Source organism: Streptopelia decaocto, assembly GCF_964273445.1.
Source record: "Streptopelia decaocto genome assembly, contig: HAP1_SCAFFOLD_389, whole genome shotgun sequence".
Lineage (NCBI taxonomy): Eukaryota > Metazoa > Chordata > Aves > Columbiformes > Columbidae > Streptopelia > Streptopelia decaocto.
In genome coordinates, this window is record NW_028116072.1 from 298 (window position 1) to 16951 (window position 16654).

The following is a 16654-nucleotide window of genomic DNA, read 5'->3' on the forward strand; positions in this document are numbered from 1 at the left end:
AGACTTCATAACACTCCATATAATCCTTATGATGACCTATATGATTCCTATTAAGTGCTATATGGGTCACATAATATTCTATAAGTGCTCTATAAAGCACCATAAGGTGCCTATAACACCTCATATGGTCTCTACAATGCTCTATATGGCTCTTATAACGCACCGTATGTTCCCTATAATGCTCCACGTGATCCTTATAATGCTCTATAGGGTCCCTATAAAGCACCATATGGTGCCTATAATGTCCCGTACAGTCCCTATAACGCTCTGTATGACCCCTATACTGCCCCATATGGCGTCTATACGCGCTCCCATAGGTACCCCTATGGAATCCATACCTCCTCCCAGGTCACGTGGACGCTCAAGGGCCGGGGCGGGTCTGGGGGGGCGGGGCCTCCGTGAACCCCGAAATACAGAAGCCTATGGGAGAGAGACCAGTATGGACCAGTATAGACCAGTATGGACCAGTACGGACCAGTATGGACCAGTACGGACCAGTATGGACCACTATAGACCAGTATGGACCAGTACGGACCAGTATGGACCAGTACGGACCAGTATGGACCACTATAGACCAGTATGGACCAGTATGGACCAGTATGGACCAGTACGGACCAGTATGGACCAGTAACGTACCCGGGGTCGTCCTGGAAGAGCCGGGGGAGGGTCCAGCTGGGCCGGGAGCACCAGTCGACCAGGAGGACACTGGGGAGGGACCCAGGCGTCCGGGACCCGAAAAGGGACCCAGGTGTCCGGGAGACCCCAAGAAGGGACCCATTAACCCCCATAAACCCCCCAAAATGAGCCCAAATCCCCCCAAAAAGGGACCCAGGCGTCCGGGAGACCCTCAGAAAAGGGACCCAGGCGTCCGGGAGAGGGACCCAGGTGTCCGGGAGACCCCAATAAGGGACCCATTAACCCCCATAAACCCCCCAAAATGAGCCCAAATCCCCCCCAAAAAGGGACCCAGGCATCTGGGAGAGGGACCCAGGTGTCCGGGAGACCCCAAATAAGGGACCCAGGCGTCCGGCGGGCTCACCGCTGCCCCGCCCCCCGCGCCCCCTTTGCGGCGATGGCGACGCCGTCGAATCGGCCGCTGGCGCCGTCCGGCTCCTCGTGCTGCCTATAGGGAACGTATAGACACCCCTATAGCTTCTATACCCCCCAGGAGTCCCCAAGAACCCTATAGATCCTATAGCATCGCCACAAGCCCTAGAGCGGCCCGGGGGTTCTATAGGACTCCCCTAGGGCTGGGGGGAGGGCATCTATAGGGGGTCGGGGGGGTCTATAGGGGCTGGATTTATAGAGGGTGGTGAGTATAGACAGGCTGGGTGTGAATCTATAGGGCCTAAAGATTAAACTATAGGAGCTGGGGGGAATTCTATAGACCCTGGGGTTGGATCTATAGGGGCTGTGGGAGATTCTATAGACCCTGGGCGTGGATCCATAGGGGCTGGGGGGGTTGTATAGACCCTGGGGGTGAATCTATAGGGGCTGGGGGGGTTCTATAGACCCTGGGGGTGGATCCATAGGGGCTGGGGGGGGTTCTATAGACTCTGGGAGTGGATCTATAGGGGCTGGGGGAGATTCTATAGGGGCTGGGAGTGGATTTATAAGGGCTGGAGGGGCCTATAGGGGGTGGCCCTGGGGTTCTGTGGCTCTATAGGCTCTATGGCCCCACCCCCGCTCCAGGGGGTCCCTATGGCCGCTATAGGTGCCCGTGGTGCCTATGGCCGCTATAGGTGCCGTACCGCAGCAGCGCCAGCCCGTTGCGCACGTCCCCGCTCAGCAGCTTGTGCAGCAGCGACAGCAGCGACCCCGCGGCACGGCGGGAAACGCCCGCGGCCTGCGGACCCCGGCGTCCGGGAGGGACCCAGGCGTCCGGGAGGGACCCAGGCGTCCGGGGGACCCGGGAGTTCAGGAGGGACCCAGGCGTCCGGGAGGGACCCAGGCATCCGGGAGAGGGGAGGGGGGGGAAGAAAAGTTCAGGGTTATGGGGGTAGGGGGGGGAACCCAAGACTGGGGGGGACCCAGGCGTCTGGGGGACCCAGGAGTTCGGGAGGGACCCAGGCGTCCGGAGGACCCAGGTGTCCAGGGGACCCAGGAGTTCGGGAGGGACCCAGGCGTCCGGGAGGGACCCAGGAGTTCGGGAGAGGGGAGGGGGGGGAAGCAAAGTTCAGTGTTATGGGGGTAGGAGGGGACCCCAAGATTGGGAGGGACCCAGGCGTTCGGGGGACCCAGGAGTTCGGGAGGGACCCAGGCGTCCGGGAGGGACCCAGGAGTTCAGGAGATGGGAGGGGGGGAAGCAAAGTTCAGGGTTATGGGGGTAGCGGGGGACCCCAAGACTGGGGGGGACCCAGGCGTCCGGGGGACCCAGGAGTTCGGGAGGGACCCAGGCGTCCGGGGGACCCAGGAGTTCGGTAGAGGGGAGGGGGGAGAAGTTCAGGGTTACAGGGGTAGGGGGGGACCCAGGCAATTGGGGGGACCCAGGCGATTGGGGGGGACCCCGGCATCTGGGGGACCCAGGAGTTCGGGGGGGACCCAGGAGTTCGGGGGGGACCCAGGTGTCCGGGGGGACCCAGGCGTCCGGGCACACTCACCGGGGGGGGGTTCGACTCCATCCGGGCCAAGTAGTCGGGGCTGTGGGGGGGACACCCCAAAAGTGACCCCAAAACCATCGGGGGGATCCCCCCAGGTACCCCCAAATCCCCCAAAAACACCCCCCCCTACCCGTGCACCAGCAGCAGCTCCTCATCGGTCGCCGGGCGGCACTGGGGACAAGGGACAACGTGAGGGACCCAGGCGTCCGGGAGGGACCCAGGAGTCCGGGAGGGACCCAGGCGTCCGGGAGGGGACCCAGGCGTCCGGGAGGGACCCAGGCGTCCGGGCGCTCACCTGCACTTGGACGCAGCGCTGGGCCAGTCCCAGTTGCTCCAGTTCTGCCCATGAGGCCGAAAGTGGCTCCGGAGCTTCTGGGGGGCTGGGGGGAGGGGGAGAGTGAGGGGACCCAGGCGTCCGGGAGGGGACCCAGGCGTCCGGTGGGACCCAGGCGTCCGGGGAGAGCTGGGTCACCCCAGTATCCCATTGCAAGGGGAAGCTGGGACCAGTATGGGGGGGATAATGGACACTGCGGGGTGCTGGGAAGGGGACCCAGGCGTCCGGGCGTTACCTCCCATCCCCCGACGCGGCGAATTCCTCATGGTAAACCAGCCCCGTCCCTGTGGGCGCCGCCGCCTCCGCACCCAGATCCTGCGGGGACCCAGGCGTCCGGGAGGGGACCCAGGCGTCCGGGAATCCCCCCTTGCCCAAGGGACCCAGGCGTCCGGGAATGGACCCAGGCATCCGGGAACTACCCTCCCCCCAGGGACCCAGGTGTCTGGAAGGGGACCCAGGCGTCCGGGACCCCCATCCAAAAGGGACCCAGGCGTCCGGGACCCCCATCCAAAAAGGGACCCAGGCGTCCGGGACCCCCATCCAAAAAGGGACCCAGGCATCCGGGACAGCCCCTCAACCCAGGACCCAGGGGTCTGGGAATGGACCCAGGAGTCCGGGAACCCCCCCACAAAAAGGGACCCAGGCGTCTGGGGACCCCCCCCCCCCCCAAAAAGGGACCCAGGCATCCGGGGCAGCCCCGCCTACCAGCCGCTGTAGCTCCGCCTCCAGCCCCTCCCTCCGGCTCCGCGCGCGGCCGCGGCGCTTCAGCTCCGGGAGCCCCGCCCCCCGCTGGGCGGGGACGCGACGCCCCGCCCTCCCCTGGGCGGAGCCAACGTCAGCCCCGCCCCCCTTGCGAACCCCGCCCCCCTAGCAAAACACGCCCCTTAGCAGAACACGCCCCTTAGCAAACCCCGCCCCCTTGACAAACCCCGCCCCTTTTCCCACCCCCGCCCCCTTTGCGAACCCCGCCCATTTTCAAGCCCTGCCCCTTTGGCAAACCCCGCCCCCTTTTCGAACCCCGCCCCTTCGCGAACCCCGCCCCTTTGCAAACCCCGCCCACCCGCGGTCCCCGCGCGCACTCACCGATCCCCACGCCCCGCCCACAAGCTCCGCCCGCTCAGGCCCCGCCCACCCGCCTTGGCCCCGCCCCTTCTCACCATCCGCAGCCGGGGGGGCGCCGCAGAGGGGGGGGGCCTGGGGGGGGAACGGGGTCAGGGGAGACGGGGGGTCAATGGGGGACAGTGGGGGGGCCGGGGGGGTCAATGGGGGTCAATGGGGGTCAATGGGGATCAATGGGGGCAGCGGGACGAACCGGAGCGGCCGCGCTCACCTGCAGCCCCGAGCGGCGCTGACGGCGGGCGCGCCGTGATGACGTCACAAAGGGGCGGGGCGCCGGCACAGCCCGGGCTTCGTGGGCGTGGCTTGTGCTGCGGGGCGTGGTTTGGGGGGGGTTGCCGTACGGCGCCGCCATGTTGAATGTGCCCAGCCGGGCGCCGCCATGTTGGGTGTGACCGCTGCGCGCCGCCATCTTGGCGCCGACTATTGTGTCAGTGGGATGGGGGGGAGCGCTATTTTGTGATGGAATTTTGGGGTCTCCCCTCTCCCACAGCCCTTCTGGGCGGGGACACACGAACCCTCGGAGACCCCCCCCTTTCCCACTGAAATAACGAGGCCTGAGCGCAGCTTTTTGTTTTTAAAAACAAACTGTAATACGGAACCAAACCCCCCCCCATCCAGCCCCTTAGATCTGGGGGTTGAGACCTGGGGGGGCGGCAGCAGAGGGGGCAGCGTATCCACCCCCGGGCCCCCCCAAAAAGGTTCCGGCGCTGGGGAAGGGCAGGAGGTGCCCGGACAGGACGAGGGGCCCGAGGGCGTAAAGAGCGGCCGGATCCTCGGGGGGGGCTTGTGGGGGCACTGGGGGGGGTGGGGGGGGCCCCCCCATGGTCTCCGTGACCCCCCCGGGACCGGGGCCGGCCCCCCCCGCCCGCCGTTTCTTGCCCTTGGCCGTGACCTTGCGGTTGCGGGTCTGGATCCCGTCCTTGCGCATGGTCAGGGGTCGGTTCACCTGGAGGGAAAAGAAGGGGGACCCAGGCGTTCGGGGGGGAACCCAGGCATCCGGGACCCCTCCACAGTGACCCTGCTCCTCCTCAGACCCCCAAACCTCAGGGGGTCCTTAAAATCCCTTCCCCTGTAAAGATGCCCCATGGTTGAGGGATTTCAGGGATTTAGAAGGGACCCAGGGGTTCGGGAGGGACTCAGGCGTTTGGGAATGGGGAGGGGGAACCAATATTGGGGGTAGGAACGCAAGTTTCGGGTCATGGGGGCCGGGGGGGCTGGTAAAGCGCAGTGCACCGAGGCAAACGGCGGACCGGAAATGAGACCGCACCGAGGCAACAAGGGGAAAGCGGAAGTGGGGCAGCACAACAGCAAGCAGAGACCGGAAGTACGCTCTACCGAGGCACACGGGCACCGGAAATCAGTTGTACCGAGGCAAATGGGCGGGTTTGGGGTGGAAAAAGGGGGTTTTGGGGGTGCCAAAGCGGGTTTTGGGGGTGAAAAAGCGGGTTTTTGGGTGTCTCACGCGGTGCAGTTTGTAGTAGAGGCCGCAGGCGTTGCAGACGGGGTCCCCGCGGGGGCTGCGGCGCCACAGGGTCGTGGTGCTGGTCTGGCAGTTGCTGCAGACGGTGCCGGCGCGTTTGCTCACCAGCTGCAAACGGGGCGAAAAACACGGATTTTGGGCAAATCTGGGGGTTTGGGGGTTTCTTGGGGTCTCCCCGGGGGATTTTTTGGGTGAATCGTGGGGATTTTGGGACTCACCAGGCGCTTCTTTGGGTGGATTTGGGTATTTTGGGTTGGATTTGGGATGGATTTGGGGCGGTTTTGGGTGGATTTGGGGGGTTTTTGGATGGATTTGGGGCAGTTTGTGTGTCCCGGTGATTTTTGGGGTGAATCACGGGGATTTTGGGGCTCAGCAGGGTCAGATTTGGGTTATTTTGGGGTGATTTGGGGATGTTTGGGGTTGGGTTTGGGTTGGATTTGGGATGGATTTGGGTTGGATTTGAGTTGGATTTGGGATGGATTTGGGCTGGTTTAGGGCAGATTTGGGGGTATTTTGGGGTGGATTTGGGGGGTTTTGGGGTCGATTTGAAGGATTTTCGTGGGGTTTTTTGGGGGGTTCACATGTTGCGTGTGCCCGGGTGGGTTTTGGGGTGAATCGTGGGGATTTTGGGGCTCAGCACGGTCAGATTTGGGTGATTTCGGGCTGATTTGGGTTGGATTTGGTTTGGATTTGGGATGGATTTGAGTTGGATTTGGGCTGGTTTGGGGGTATTTTGGGGTGGATTTGGGGGGTTTTGGGGTGGATTTGAGCGATTTTCGCGGGGTTTTTTGGGGGTTTCGCGTGTCGCGTGTGCCCGGGTGGGTTTTGGGGTGGATCGCGGGGATTTTGGGGCTCACCAGGCGCTTCTTGGGGCGGATGAGGGGCCGGTTGTGGCCGTTGAGCCGGTGGTAGAGCCCGCAGGCGTTGCACAGGTAGTGGCCGGTGCCGTCCCGGCGCCACAGCGGCGTCGCCGTCGCCCCGCAGTTCACGCACTCCCGCGCCTCTGCCGGTATGGACCAGTCAGGACCAGTATGGACCAGTGCAGACCAGTACAAACCAGCATGGACCAGTACAGACTGGTACAAACCAGTATGGACCAGCACGGACTGGTACAAACCAGTATGGACCAATCCGGACTGGTACAGACCAGGACCAGTACAGAACAGTACAAACCAGTAAGAACCAGTACAGACTGGTAAAAATCAGTATCGACCAGTAAAGACGAATATAAACCAGTACAGACCAGTAAAGATCAACACCAAGCAATACCGACCAGTACAGACCAGTATGGACCAATACCGACCAATACCAACCAGCATAGAGCAGGACCAGTACGGACCAGTACAGATGAATACAAACCAGTACAGAGCAGGAGCAGTATGGACCAGTACAGATGAATACAAACCAGTACAGACTGGTACGGACCAGTACAGACCAGTATGGACCAATACCAAACAGTACTGACCAGTATGAACCAATACCGAACAATACAGACCAGTATGGACCAATACCAAACAGTACTGACCAGTATGAACCAATACCGAACAGTATTGACCAGTATGGACCAATACCAACCAGGACCAGTACAGACCAGTACAGAATAGTACAAACCACTATGGACCAGTACAAAATAGTACAAGCCACTATGGACCAGTACAGACCGATACGGACCATTACGGAGCAGTAAGGACCGGTACAAACCAGTAAGGACCAGTATGCACCAGTAAAAACCAATACGGACTAATACAAACCAGTACAGATCAGTACTGATACAGAGCAGTGTAAGATACTCCCTCCCAGTCTTTCCCAGTTCCCCCCAGTTCATCCCAGTGTCCCCCAGCGCTCCCCAGTTCACCCAGTACCCCCAGACCCCAAATAACCCCCTGGAACCCTCAAATCCCACCCAGTCCCCCCCAGTATCTCCCAGTTCCCCCCAGTATCTCCCAGTCCCCCCATTCCGCTCACCGCAGGGTGGGGGCGGGGCGGTCGGGGTGCCCCCCAGGGTGGGGGAGGGGCAGGCGCGGGGCTGCAGAAGCTCCAGGAAGCGGGGGGGGTCTGGGGGGGTCGGGGCCCAGGGGGGACCCCCCAGGGACCCCAACAGACCCCCCCCCTCCGGCCAGGGCACCAGGGACACGCGGCCTGCGGACACACGGACACGTCGGGGGACGGGGGGACAATGGGGGGACATGGGGACAATGGGGGACAGATGGACACAGGTCAGGGGGACAAGGGGGATATGGGGGGATGTGGTGGGGACAGATGGACAGAGGCAAGGGGGGATATGGGGACAATGGGGGACAATGGGGTGACAGACGGACATGGGTCGGGGGGGGACGGGGGAACAATGGGGACATGGGGGGATATTGGGGACAACGGGGGGGACAGATGGACAGATGTGAGGGGGGACAATGGGGATATGGGGGGGACGGGGGACGATGGGAACAATGGGGGTGCAAGGGGGGATACTGGGGACAATGGGGACATGGGGGGCACAATGGGGGCCATGGGAAGACATTGGGGACAATGGGGGGATAAGGGGGGAACAAGGGGGGGATATGGGGGTTGTGGGGGGGACAGGGGGACATTGGGGACAAGGGGGGACATTGGGGACAAAGGGTGGATATTGGGGGGACAATGGGGGGACATGGCAGGGAGAACATGGGGAACAAGGGGGGGACAATGGGGGGACATGGGGGGATATTGGGGACAAATGGGGGCCATGGGGGGATACTGGGGACAATGGGGGGACATGGGGGTACCTGTGGGGGGGAGGGGCCCCAGCAGCCCCCCCGGCTCCAGCCCCTCGGGCCCCCCCAGGCCCAGGAACGGCGGCGGCTCCTCGGGGAACGGGGGGGGAGGGGGGGCCCCGTCCGGCCCCCCCAGCGCCACAAACTCCATCCCGGACGCCTGGGTCCCCTCCCGGACGCCTGGGTTCCCCCCGGATGCCTGGGTCCACTCCCGGACGCCTGGGTCCCAGCGGGGGTGGCAGCAACGGTGGAGCCTGTGGAGGGAAAAGACGCCCCCCCCCCCCAAAATAAGCACCCGGATGCCTGGGTCCCCAAATTTAGAAGGGGTCCCAGAACGCCTGGGTCCCCCTCAGATGCTTGGGTCCCTCCCGGACGCCTGGGTCCCCTTTTTAAAAGGGGGTCCCGGACGCCTGGGTCCCTCCCGGACGCCTGGGTCCCCTATTTTATGCAGGGTCCCGGACGCCTGGGTCCGTCCCAGATGCCTGGGTCCCCTATTTTAGAGGGGTTCCCGGATGCCTGGGTCCTCCCGGATGCCTGGGTCCCCTAACTGGGGGGTTGTCCCCATTTTTTGGGGGGGTGGGGGGGTGTTGTCACTGACCTGGAGCCGTCGTGTCACCGCAGGACGGACGGACGGACGGACGTGGGGGAGGGGCTGGCCCCGCCCTTGGCAGGGGGAGGGGCACTAGGACCCCACCCCCCCCAAATTATGGGGGGGGCACCTGGGTCCCTCCCCGGACGCCTGGGTCCCCTCCCGGACGCCTGGGTCCTTGTTGCGGAATGGGGGGTAAATTGATGGGGGGGGTGTGCATAAGCACCCGGACGCCTGGGTCCCTTTTCGGGGGGTCTGCTGTCACCCGAACGCCTGGGTCCCCTATTTATGGGTGAGCACCCGGATTCCTGGGTCCCCTCCCGGACGCCTGGGTCCCTCCCGGACGCCTGGGTCCCCAGTGAGGGGGGGGGGGTGGTAACGGCCCCCGGGGCTGCTGGGCACTGATAACGCTTATCAGATCCCAGCGGTTGCGTTTGGGGGGGGCCAAGGCGTGGCCGGGGGACCCAGGCGTCCGGGAGGGACCCAGGCGTCCGGGGCCCCACCCCCCCCCCCCCGAACCGTCACCCTTATCTGCCCCAACCAGAGTGGGGGGGGGATCCCCCCCAGTATTTATGTAGGTCCTACAGAAACACGGGCACCCGCACCCCAAATTTGAGGCATTTCGGCCCAAAATTTGGGGGTTTAGACCCAAAATTGAGGATTTATGGCCCAAAATTCACTTTTTTTTCACCAAAATGGAACATTGCAGCCCCAAAATTTGGCATTTTCAGCCCAAAATTGACATGTTTTGGCACCAAATTGGAGATTTCCAGCCTCAAATTTGGGATTTTCAGCCCAAAATTGACATTTTTTGGCACCAAATATGGGCTATTTTGGTAAAAAACACTTTTTTTGGTACTAAAATTGACATTTCCAGACCCAAATTCCCCTTTTTTAAGAGCAAAATTGAGTTGGAAACCCCAAAATTGGGCTTTTTATCCCCAAATGTACAGATTTCAACAAAAACCGTAATTTTCTGCTTTCAAATTGTTCAGTTTCAGCCCCAATTTGGGTTTTTTTTTGAGGTTTTTACCCTGAAATTGGGTTTTTAACCCCAAAACTACAAACTTTCTACCCCAAATTCCGAACGTTTGACCCCAAATTCTCATTTCCAAGCCCCAAATCCTGCTTTTTCACCCCAAAACCGCGGGGGGGCGCCACTCTCACCTGCCATCTTGCCCCAAAATCGGCGTTTTCGGCCCCAAAATTCGCGTCTTCGTTCCCAAAACTGGTGTTTTCAGCCCCAAAATCGGCGGGTTTTGCCTCAACCGCAGTGTTCCCGTGTTCAAAAATGTGAATTTTCACTGTTTCCGATGTTTTCCAGGTTGTTTTGCTCCTTGGGGGGGGTGTGGAGGGGACCCAGGCATCCGGGTGCCCCCCCCGCCCATTCCGCAGCGGGGACCCAGGCGTCCGGGGGGACCCAGGCGTCCGGGGCTCATGGGGACCCAGGCGTCCGGGGCTCGGGGGGGGGCAGGGCCGGCACCAGGGGGGCGTCAAGGTCAAAGTCGGGGGGTCCCCGGACCCCCCCACGGGGCGGGGGGGGCGTCAGTTCCATGGGGCCGAAGAAATAGGGGTGGAGCAGAGCCTGGGGGGGAAATGGGGGTTAGGGGGGGCTCCCGGACACCTGGGTCCCTCCCGGATGCCTGGGTCCCCCCACCCCCATTTCCCCCCCGAACTCCTGGGTCCCCCCCGGACGCCTGGGTCCCCCGGACGCCTGGGTCCCCCCACCCCCATTTCCCCCTGAACTCCTGGGTCCCCCCCTCAACTCCTGGGTGCCCCTGGATGCCTGGGTCCCCCCACCCCCATTTCCCCCTGAACTCCTGGGTCCCCCCGGACGCCTGGGTCCCCCGGACGCCTGGGTCCCCACCTACTGTGCCTATGGGCGCTGGCGCGGGTTGAACCGCAGCAGCTGGCCCAGCAGGTCCAGGGTCCCCCGGACACCTGGGTCCCCTCCACCCTCATTTCCCCCCGAACTCCTGGGTCCCCCCGAACTCCTGGGTCCCCCCGGACGCCTGGGTCCCTCCCGAACTCCTGGGTCCCCCCGGACGCCTGGGTCCCCCCACCCCCATTTCCCCCTGAACTCCTGGGTCCCCCCCTGAACTCCTGGGTCCCTCCCGGACGCCTGGGTCCCCTCCACCCCCATTTCCCCCCGAACTCCTGGGTCCCCCGGACGCCGGGGTCCACCTGCGGCGCGCGCGGGCGCTGGCGCGGGTTGAAGCGCAGGAGCTGCCCCAGCAGGTCCAGGGTCCCCCGGACACCTGGGTCCCTCCCGGACGCCTGGGTCCCCTCCACCCTCATTTCCCCCCGGACGCCTGGGTCCCCCCGGACGCCTGGGTCCCCCGGACGCCGGGGTCCACCTGCGGCGCGCGCGGGCGCTGGCGCGGGTTGAAGCGCAGGAGCTGCCCCAGCAGGTCGCGGGCGGCCGGCCCGGCCTCGGGCACCAGCTGCTCCAGCGGAGCCGCCGCGCGGCGCCCGAACCGGATCTTGGGGTAGTCGGGGAGGGTCGGCAGCTCCTGGAAACCAGTACAAACCAGTACAAACCAGTAACACCGCGGGGTCGCCCCATGGGAGCCCACAACCCGCTTTAGTGGTTCCCAGTAGCTCCCAGTACCGGCAAACGGTCCCCAGCGCTGTCCCAGTATGCGTTGGACTTTTCCCAGTATCTCCCAGTAACCCCCAGTGTCATCCCAGTACGTGTTGGTGGTTTCCCAGTATCTCCCAGTAACCCCAAGCGCTCCCTGGTACCACCCCAGTATCATCCCAGTATGTGGCAACGGTTTTCCAGTGCTTCCCAGTATCTCCCAGTGCCCCCTTCGCCCCTCCCAGTCCATCCCAGTATCTCCCAGTGCCCCCTTTCCCCCTCCCAGTCCATCCCAGTATCTCCCAGTGCCCCCTTCGCCCCTCCCAGTCCATCCCAGTATCTCCCAGTGCCCCCTTTCCCCCTCCCAGTCCATCCCAGTATCTCCCAGTGCCCCCTTTCCCCCTCCCAGTCCATCCCAGTATCTCCCAGTGTCCCCTTTCCCTCTCCCAGTCCATCCCAGTATCTCCCAGTGGCCCCTTTCCCCCTCCCAGTCCATCCCAGTATCTCCCAGTGTCCCCTTTCCCTCTCCCAGTCCATCCCAGTATCTCCCAGTGCCCCCTTTCCCCCTCCCAGTCCATCCCAGTATCCCCCAGTGCCCCCTTTCCCCCTCCCAGTCCATCCCAGTATCTCCCAGTGCCCCCTTCGCCCCTCCCAGTCCATCCCAGTATCTCCCAGTGCCCCCTTTCCCCCTCCCAGTCCATCCCAGTATCCACCAGTGCCCCGTTTCCCTCTCCCAGTCCATCCCAGTTCCTCCCAGTCCACCCCAGTGCTCCCAAGACCCCTCCCAGTCTGTCCCAGTTCCTCCCAGTAACCCCCACTGCCCCCTCTCCCCCTCCCAGTCCATCCCAGTATCTCCCAATCCCTCCCAGTCAATCCCAGTCCCTCCCAGTATCCCCCCCTGTACTTCCAAGACCCTTTTCCCCCTCCCAGTCTGTCCCAGTGCTCCCAGTGCCCCCAGGACCCCTCCCAGTCCACCCCAGTATCCCCCAGTGCCTCCCAGTATTCCCCAGTCCCTCCCGGTCCGTCCCAGTGCTCCCAGAACCCCTCCCAGACCATCCCAGTATCCCCCAGTGCCTCCCAGTATTGCCCAGTCCCTCCCAGTCCATCCCAGTATTCCCCAGTCCCTCCCAGTGCCCCTTCCCAGTTCCTCCCAGTCCGTCCCAGTGCTTCCCAGTGCCCCCAGGACCCTTCCCAGACCATCCCAGTATCCCCCAGTGCCTCCCAGTATTGCCCAGTCCCTCCCAGTCCCTCCCAGTGCTCCCAGTGCCCCCTCCCAGTCCGTCCCAGTGCTCCCAGTGCCCCTCCCCAGTCCCTCCCAGTCCGTCCCAGTGCTCCCAGTGCCCCTTCCCAGTCCCTCCCAGTCCGTCCCAGTGCTCCCAGTGCCCCTTCCCAGTCCATCCCAGTATCCCCCAGTGCTCCCAGTGCCCCTTCCCAGTCCCTCCCAGTCCATCCCAGTGCTCCCAGTGCCCCTTCCCAGTCCCTCCCAGTCCGTCCCAGTGCTCCCAGTGCCCCTCCCCAGTCCTTCCCAGTCCCTCCCAGTCTGTCCCAGTGCTCCCAGTGCCCCTCCCCAGTCCCTCCCAGTCCGTCCCAGTGCTTCCCAGTGCCCCCAGGACCCTTCCCAGACCATCCCAGTACCCCCCAGTGCCTCCCAGTATTGCCCAGTCCCTCCCAGTCCCTCCCAGTGCTCCCAGTGCCCCTTCCCAGTCCCTCCCAGTCCGTCCCAGTGCTCCTTCCCAGTCCGTCCCAGTGCTCCCAGTGCCCCTCCCCAGTCCCTCCCGGTCTGTCCCAGTGCTCCCAGTGCCCCTCCCCAGTCCCTCCCAGTCCGTCCCAGTGCTCCCAGTTGCTCACGGGCCAGGCGCTGGCGCTGGGGGTGCCGAGCGCCCTGAGGACGCAGCAGAGCTGCTCGATGTCATTGTCCCCGGGGAACAGGGGGGACAGGTTCAGCAGCTCCCCGAAGATGCAGCCCACGGCCCTGCAAACTGGGGTCACTGGGAGCACTGGGACGGGACCCAGGCGTCCGGGGGGGGACCCAGGCGTCCGGGGGGAGGTGGGTGACCCCGGGATCCCAGTGCAAGGGGAAGCTGGGATGGGTATGGGGGGGATAATGGGCACTGGGAGGGCACTGGGAGGGCACTAGGGGGACACTGGGAGATACTGGGAGATACTGGGAAAGGGACCCAGGCATCCGGGGGGGACCCAGGCGTCCGGGGAGAGCTGGGTCACCCCGGGATCCCAGTGGAAGGGGAAGATGGGATGGGTATGGGGGGAATAATGGGTAATGAAAGTATACTGGGAGGGTACTGGTGGGTACTGGGGAAGGGACCCAGGCATCCAGGAGGGACCCAGGCGTCCGGGGAGAGGTGGGTGACCCTGGGATCCCAGTGGAAGGGGAAGCTGGGATGGGTATTGGGAGGGAAATGGGTGATGAGAGTGTACTGGGAGGGTACTGGTGGGCACTGGGAAGGGGACCCAGGCGTCCGGGAGACTCACCACAGATCGACTCCCTCGTCGTACTCGCGGGCGCCGTAGAGCAGCTCGGGGGCGCGATACCACCTCGTTAAACCAACCGCTTTGTTAACCAGGGGGACCCAGGCGTCCGGGAGGGACCCAGGAGTCCGGGGGAAGGGGGGGGCGGTACCTGGTGGCCACTTGGTGGCTGTAGGGGCGTCCCCGGGGGGGGCCCAGCACCCGCGCCAGCCCCAGATCCGCCACCTTCAGCCGCCCCCGCCCGTCCAGCAGCAGGTTGGCCGGTTTCAGGTCCTGTGACCCCCCCCGGATGCCTGGGTCCCTTTTCCAGTACCCCCCAGTGCCCATCTGCACCCCCAAACCCATCCCAGCTTCCCCTTGCACTGGGGTTTCCCAGCTCTCCCCGGACACCTGGGTCCCTCCCGAACTCCTGGGTCCCTCCCTTGATCCGTGCCCCACCCCCCCCCGAACTCCTGGGTCCCCCCCCAATTTTCGCCCCTTCCCCGAACTCCTGGGTCCCCCCCTGAACTCCTGGGTCTCACCCCAATCTCCCCCCCTCCCTCCTCAATCTTGCCACCCCTGCACCGAACTCCTGGGTCCCCCCCATAACTCCTGGGTCCCCCCCCAACCTCCTGGGTCCCTCCCTCCATTTTGGGAATCCCCCCAATTTTGGGAACCCCAGCTCTGCACTCCTGGGTCCCCCCCATTCCCCTGAACTCCTGGGTACACCCCCAATCTTCTCCACCCCCCCGAACTCCTGGGTCCTTCCCCAATCTCTCCTCTTCCCTCCCCCAAACTCCTGGGTCCCTCCCTCCACTTTGGGACCCCCCGCCCCGAACTCCTGGGTCCCCTCCCGAACTCCTGGGTCCCCGCTGACCCTGTGCAGGATGCGCTGGGCGTGGCAGTGCCCCACCCCCCTCAAGGTCATGGCCAGCAGCGCCCGCACGCGGGGGGGGGGCAGGGGCGCGGGGGCCGCGCGCAGGAGCCCCCCCAGGTCCCCCACCAGGAAATCCAAGGTCAAGATCACGGCCGGGCCCTGGGCGAAGGCCGCGCGCAGACGGACCACCTGGGGGGGACCCCAAAGTCAGGGGGGGGCCCCGAAATACGGGGGGACCCAGGCGTCCGGGAGGGACCCAGGCGGCCGGGAAGGGGGGGCTGATGTGGGGGGTGGGGGGTTCTCAAGGTCAAGGGGGGGCTGAGGTCTCTGGGGGGGACCCCAAAATCAGGGGGGGACTCAGGAATATGGGGGGATCCACAAATATGGGGGGGGACCCAGGCGTCCGGGAGGGACCCAGGTGTCCGGGATGGGGAGTCTGATATGGGGTTTGCAGGATTCTCAAGGTCAAGGGGGGGTGCTGAGGACTCCTGGGGGGGACCCCAAAATCAGGGGGGGACCTACAAATATGGGGGGGACACAGACATCCAGGAGGGACCCAGGCGTCCGGGAGGGACCCAGGCGTCCAGGAGGGGGGTCTGATGTGGGGTTTTGGGGGTTCTCAAGGCCAAGGTGGGGGGGGGTTAAGATTTGGGTGGGGACTCTAAGATCTGGGATGGGACCCCAAAGTCAGCAGGGGACCCTGAAATATGGGGGGTGGGACCCAGGCGTCCGGGAGGGGGGGTTTGATGTGGGGTTTGGGGGGTTCTCAAGGTCAAGGGGGGGCTGAGGTCTCCTGGGGGGGCAAGACTTGGGTGGGGACCCCAAGATCTGGGGTGGGTCCCCAAAATATGGGGGGACAGCCAGGAATATGGGGGGAGACCCAGGCATCTGGGAGGGACCCAGGCGTCCGGGATGGGGGTTCTCATGTGGGATTTGGGGGATTGTTTGGGGGGGCCCTCAAGATCCTATATGGAGGGGGCTGAGGTCTCCTGGGGGCACCCCAAGATTTTGGGAGGGGACCCAGGTTGTCTGGGAGGGACCCAGGTGGCCGGGAGGGACCCAGGCGTCCGGGAGGGGGGTCCTCATGGGAAGTTTTGGGGGGATTTGGGGGTTTAAGGGGGTTGAGGGGTATAGGGGGACCCCCAAAGGGGACCCAGGCGTCCGGAAGGGACCCAGGTGTCCGGGAGGGACCCAGGCGTCCGGGAGGGGGTCCTCATGGGAGGCTTTGGGGGGATTTGGGGGTTTAAGGGGGGTTGGGGGGTACAGGGGGGGACCCCCAAAAGGGGACCCAGGCGTCCGGGAGGGACCCAGGCATCCGGGAGGGGGGTCCTCATGGGAGGTTTTGGGGGTTTAAGGGGGGTCGGGGGGTATAGGGGGGATCCCCAAAGGGGACCCGGGGGGTCCCACTCACTCACATGCGGATGCTCCTGGATGTGCCGCAGCGCTTTGATCTCCCGCAGGGTCTGGGGGGGCAGCCCCTCCTCAGGCCGCCTCAGAGGCACCTTCTTGAGCGCCACCAGCTCCCCGGTCTGCGGGGACACGGACATGGCCCCACACACCCCACAAACGGACCCAGGCGGCCGGGGGGACCCAGGCGGCCGGGCCCTCACAGGCCTCCCCGCCCCCCAAGGCCACGAACCCCCCTCCCAGCGCCCCCAGGGCGCCCAACGCGACCTCTCGGTCCTTGGCCTTGAACACGACGCCGTGGGCGCCCTCCCCGATGCGGCCCAGGATGATGTACTGGTCCATACTGGGCCATACTGGTGCGACTGGGCCGGGAGGAGCGCAAAGGGAGCGGGGGATTGTGGGACGCTGGAGGACCGAGCCCACAATACACGGCGCAGCGCCCCGGCAACCGGGC

At 64.4% G+C, this 16654-nt stretch overlaps 3 protein-coding genes across 4 annotated transcripts; all 3 read right to left on the minus strand.

Annotated features, from left to right (window-relative positions):
* Window positions 1–338: 338 nt before the first annotated feature.
* LOC309452396 (histone deacetylase 6-like) lies at window positions 339–4533 on the minus strand (the record flags this gene model as incomplete). Its single annotated transcript, XM_082077030.1, has 11 exons — window positions 4264–4533; window positions 4092–4126; window positions 3640–3753; window positions 3170–3249; window positions 2896–2980; window positions 2731–2771; window positions 2601–2640; window positions 1752–1846; window positions 1040–1123; window positions 637–705; window positions 339–420 (listed from the first exon to the last, which is right to left on the minus strand). Coding segments are annotated over exons 1-11 (924 nt in total), but the record flags the coding sequence as incomplete, so codon positions are not given.
* Window positions 4534–4618: 85 nt separating this feature from the next.
* On the minus strand, window positions 4619–9058 carry GATA1 (GATA binding protein 1). Its single transcript, XM_082077026.1, has 6 exons — window positions 8879–9058; window positions 8293–8534; window positions 7499–7672; window positions 6391–6536; window positions 5516–5641; window positions 4619–4999 (listed from the first exon to the last, which is right to left on the minus strand). Exons 2-6 carry the CDS (start codon window positions 8429–8431, stop codon window positions 4676–4678), a joined length of 909 nt encoding a protein of 302 aa, XP_081933152.1. The 5' UTR covers window positions 8432–8534; window positions 8879–9058; the 3' UTR covers window positions 4619–4675.
* A 122-nt stretch (window positions 9059–9180) lies between these two features.
* CDK20 (cyclin dependent kinase 20) lies at window positions 9181–16617 on the minus strand. 2 transcript variants are annotated; one of them, XM_082077024.1, is made up of 9 exons: window positions 16468–16617; window positions 16209–16322; window positions 14794–14982; window positions 14089–14210; window positions 13941–14003; window positions 13299–13422; window positions 11227–11382; window positions 10037–10454; window positions 9181–9205 (listed from the first exon to the last, which is right to left on the minus strand). In XM_082077024.1, the coding sequence occupies exons 1-8, from the start codon at window positions 16540–16542 to the stop codon at window positions 10305–10307; spliced, it is 993 nt and encodes a 330-aa protein (XP_081933150.1). In that variant the 5' UTR covers window positions 16543–16617; the 3' UTR covers window positions 9181–9205; window positions 10037–10304. The 2 variants fall into 2 exon arrangements, with proteins under 2 accessions (XP_081933150.1, XP_081933151.1); XM_082077025.1 differs by lacking the exon at window positions 14794–14982.
* Between the last annotated feature and the right edge of the window lie 37 nt (window positions 16618–16654).

Bases quoted from the DNA above. Each gene is read 5' to 3' on its own strand.
- CDK20 (XM_082077024.1), bottom strand. From the start codon at position 16,542: ATGGACCAGTACATCATCCTGGGCCGCATCGGGGAGGGCGCCCACGGC. The intron at 16,323-16,467 runs GTCGCGTTGGGC...GTGTCCCCGCAG, and splicing joins TCAAGGCCAAGGACCGAGAG to ACCGGGGAGCTGGTGGCGCT. The intron at 14,983-16,208 runs GTGAGTGAGTGG...GGTCCCCCCCAG, and splicing joins ACATCCAGGAGCATCCGCAT to GTGGTCCGTCTGCGCGCGGC.
- GATA1 (XM_082077026.1), bottom strand. From the start codon at position 8,431: ATGGAGTTTGTGGCGCTGGGGGGGCCGGACGGGGCCCCCCCTCCCCCC. The intron at 7,673-8,292 runs GTACCCCCATGT...GTGTGTCCGCAG, and splicing joins GGGGCCCCTCCCCCCCACAG to GCCGCGTGTCCCTGGTGCCC. The intron at 5,000-5,515 runs GTGAGACACCCA...TTTTCCCTCCAG, and splicing joins TCTACTACAAACTGCACCGC to GTGAACCGACCCCTGACCAT.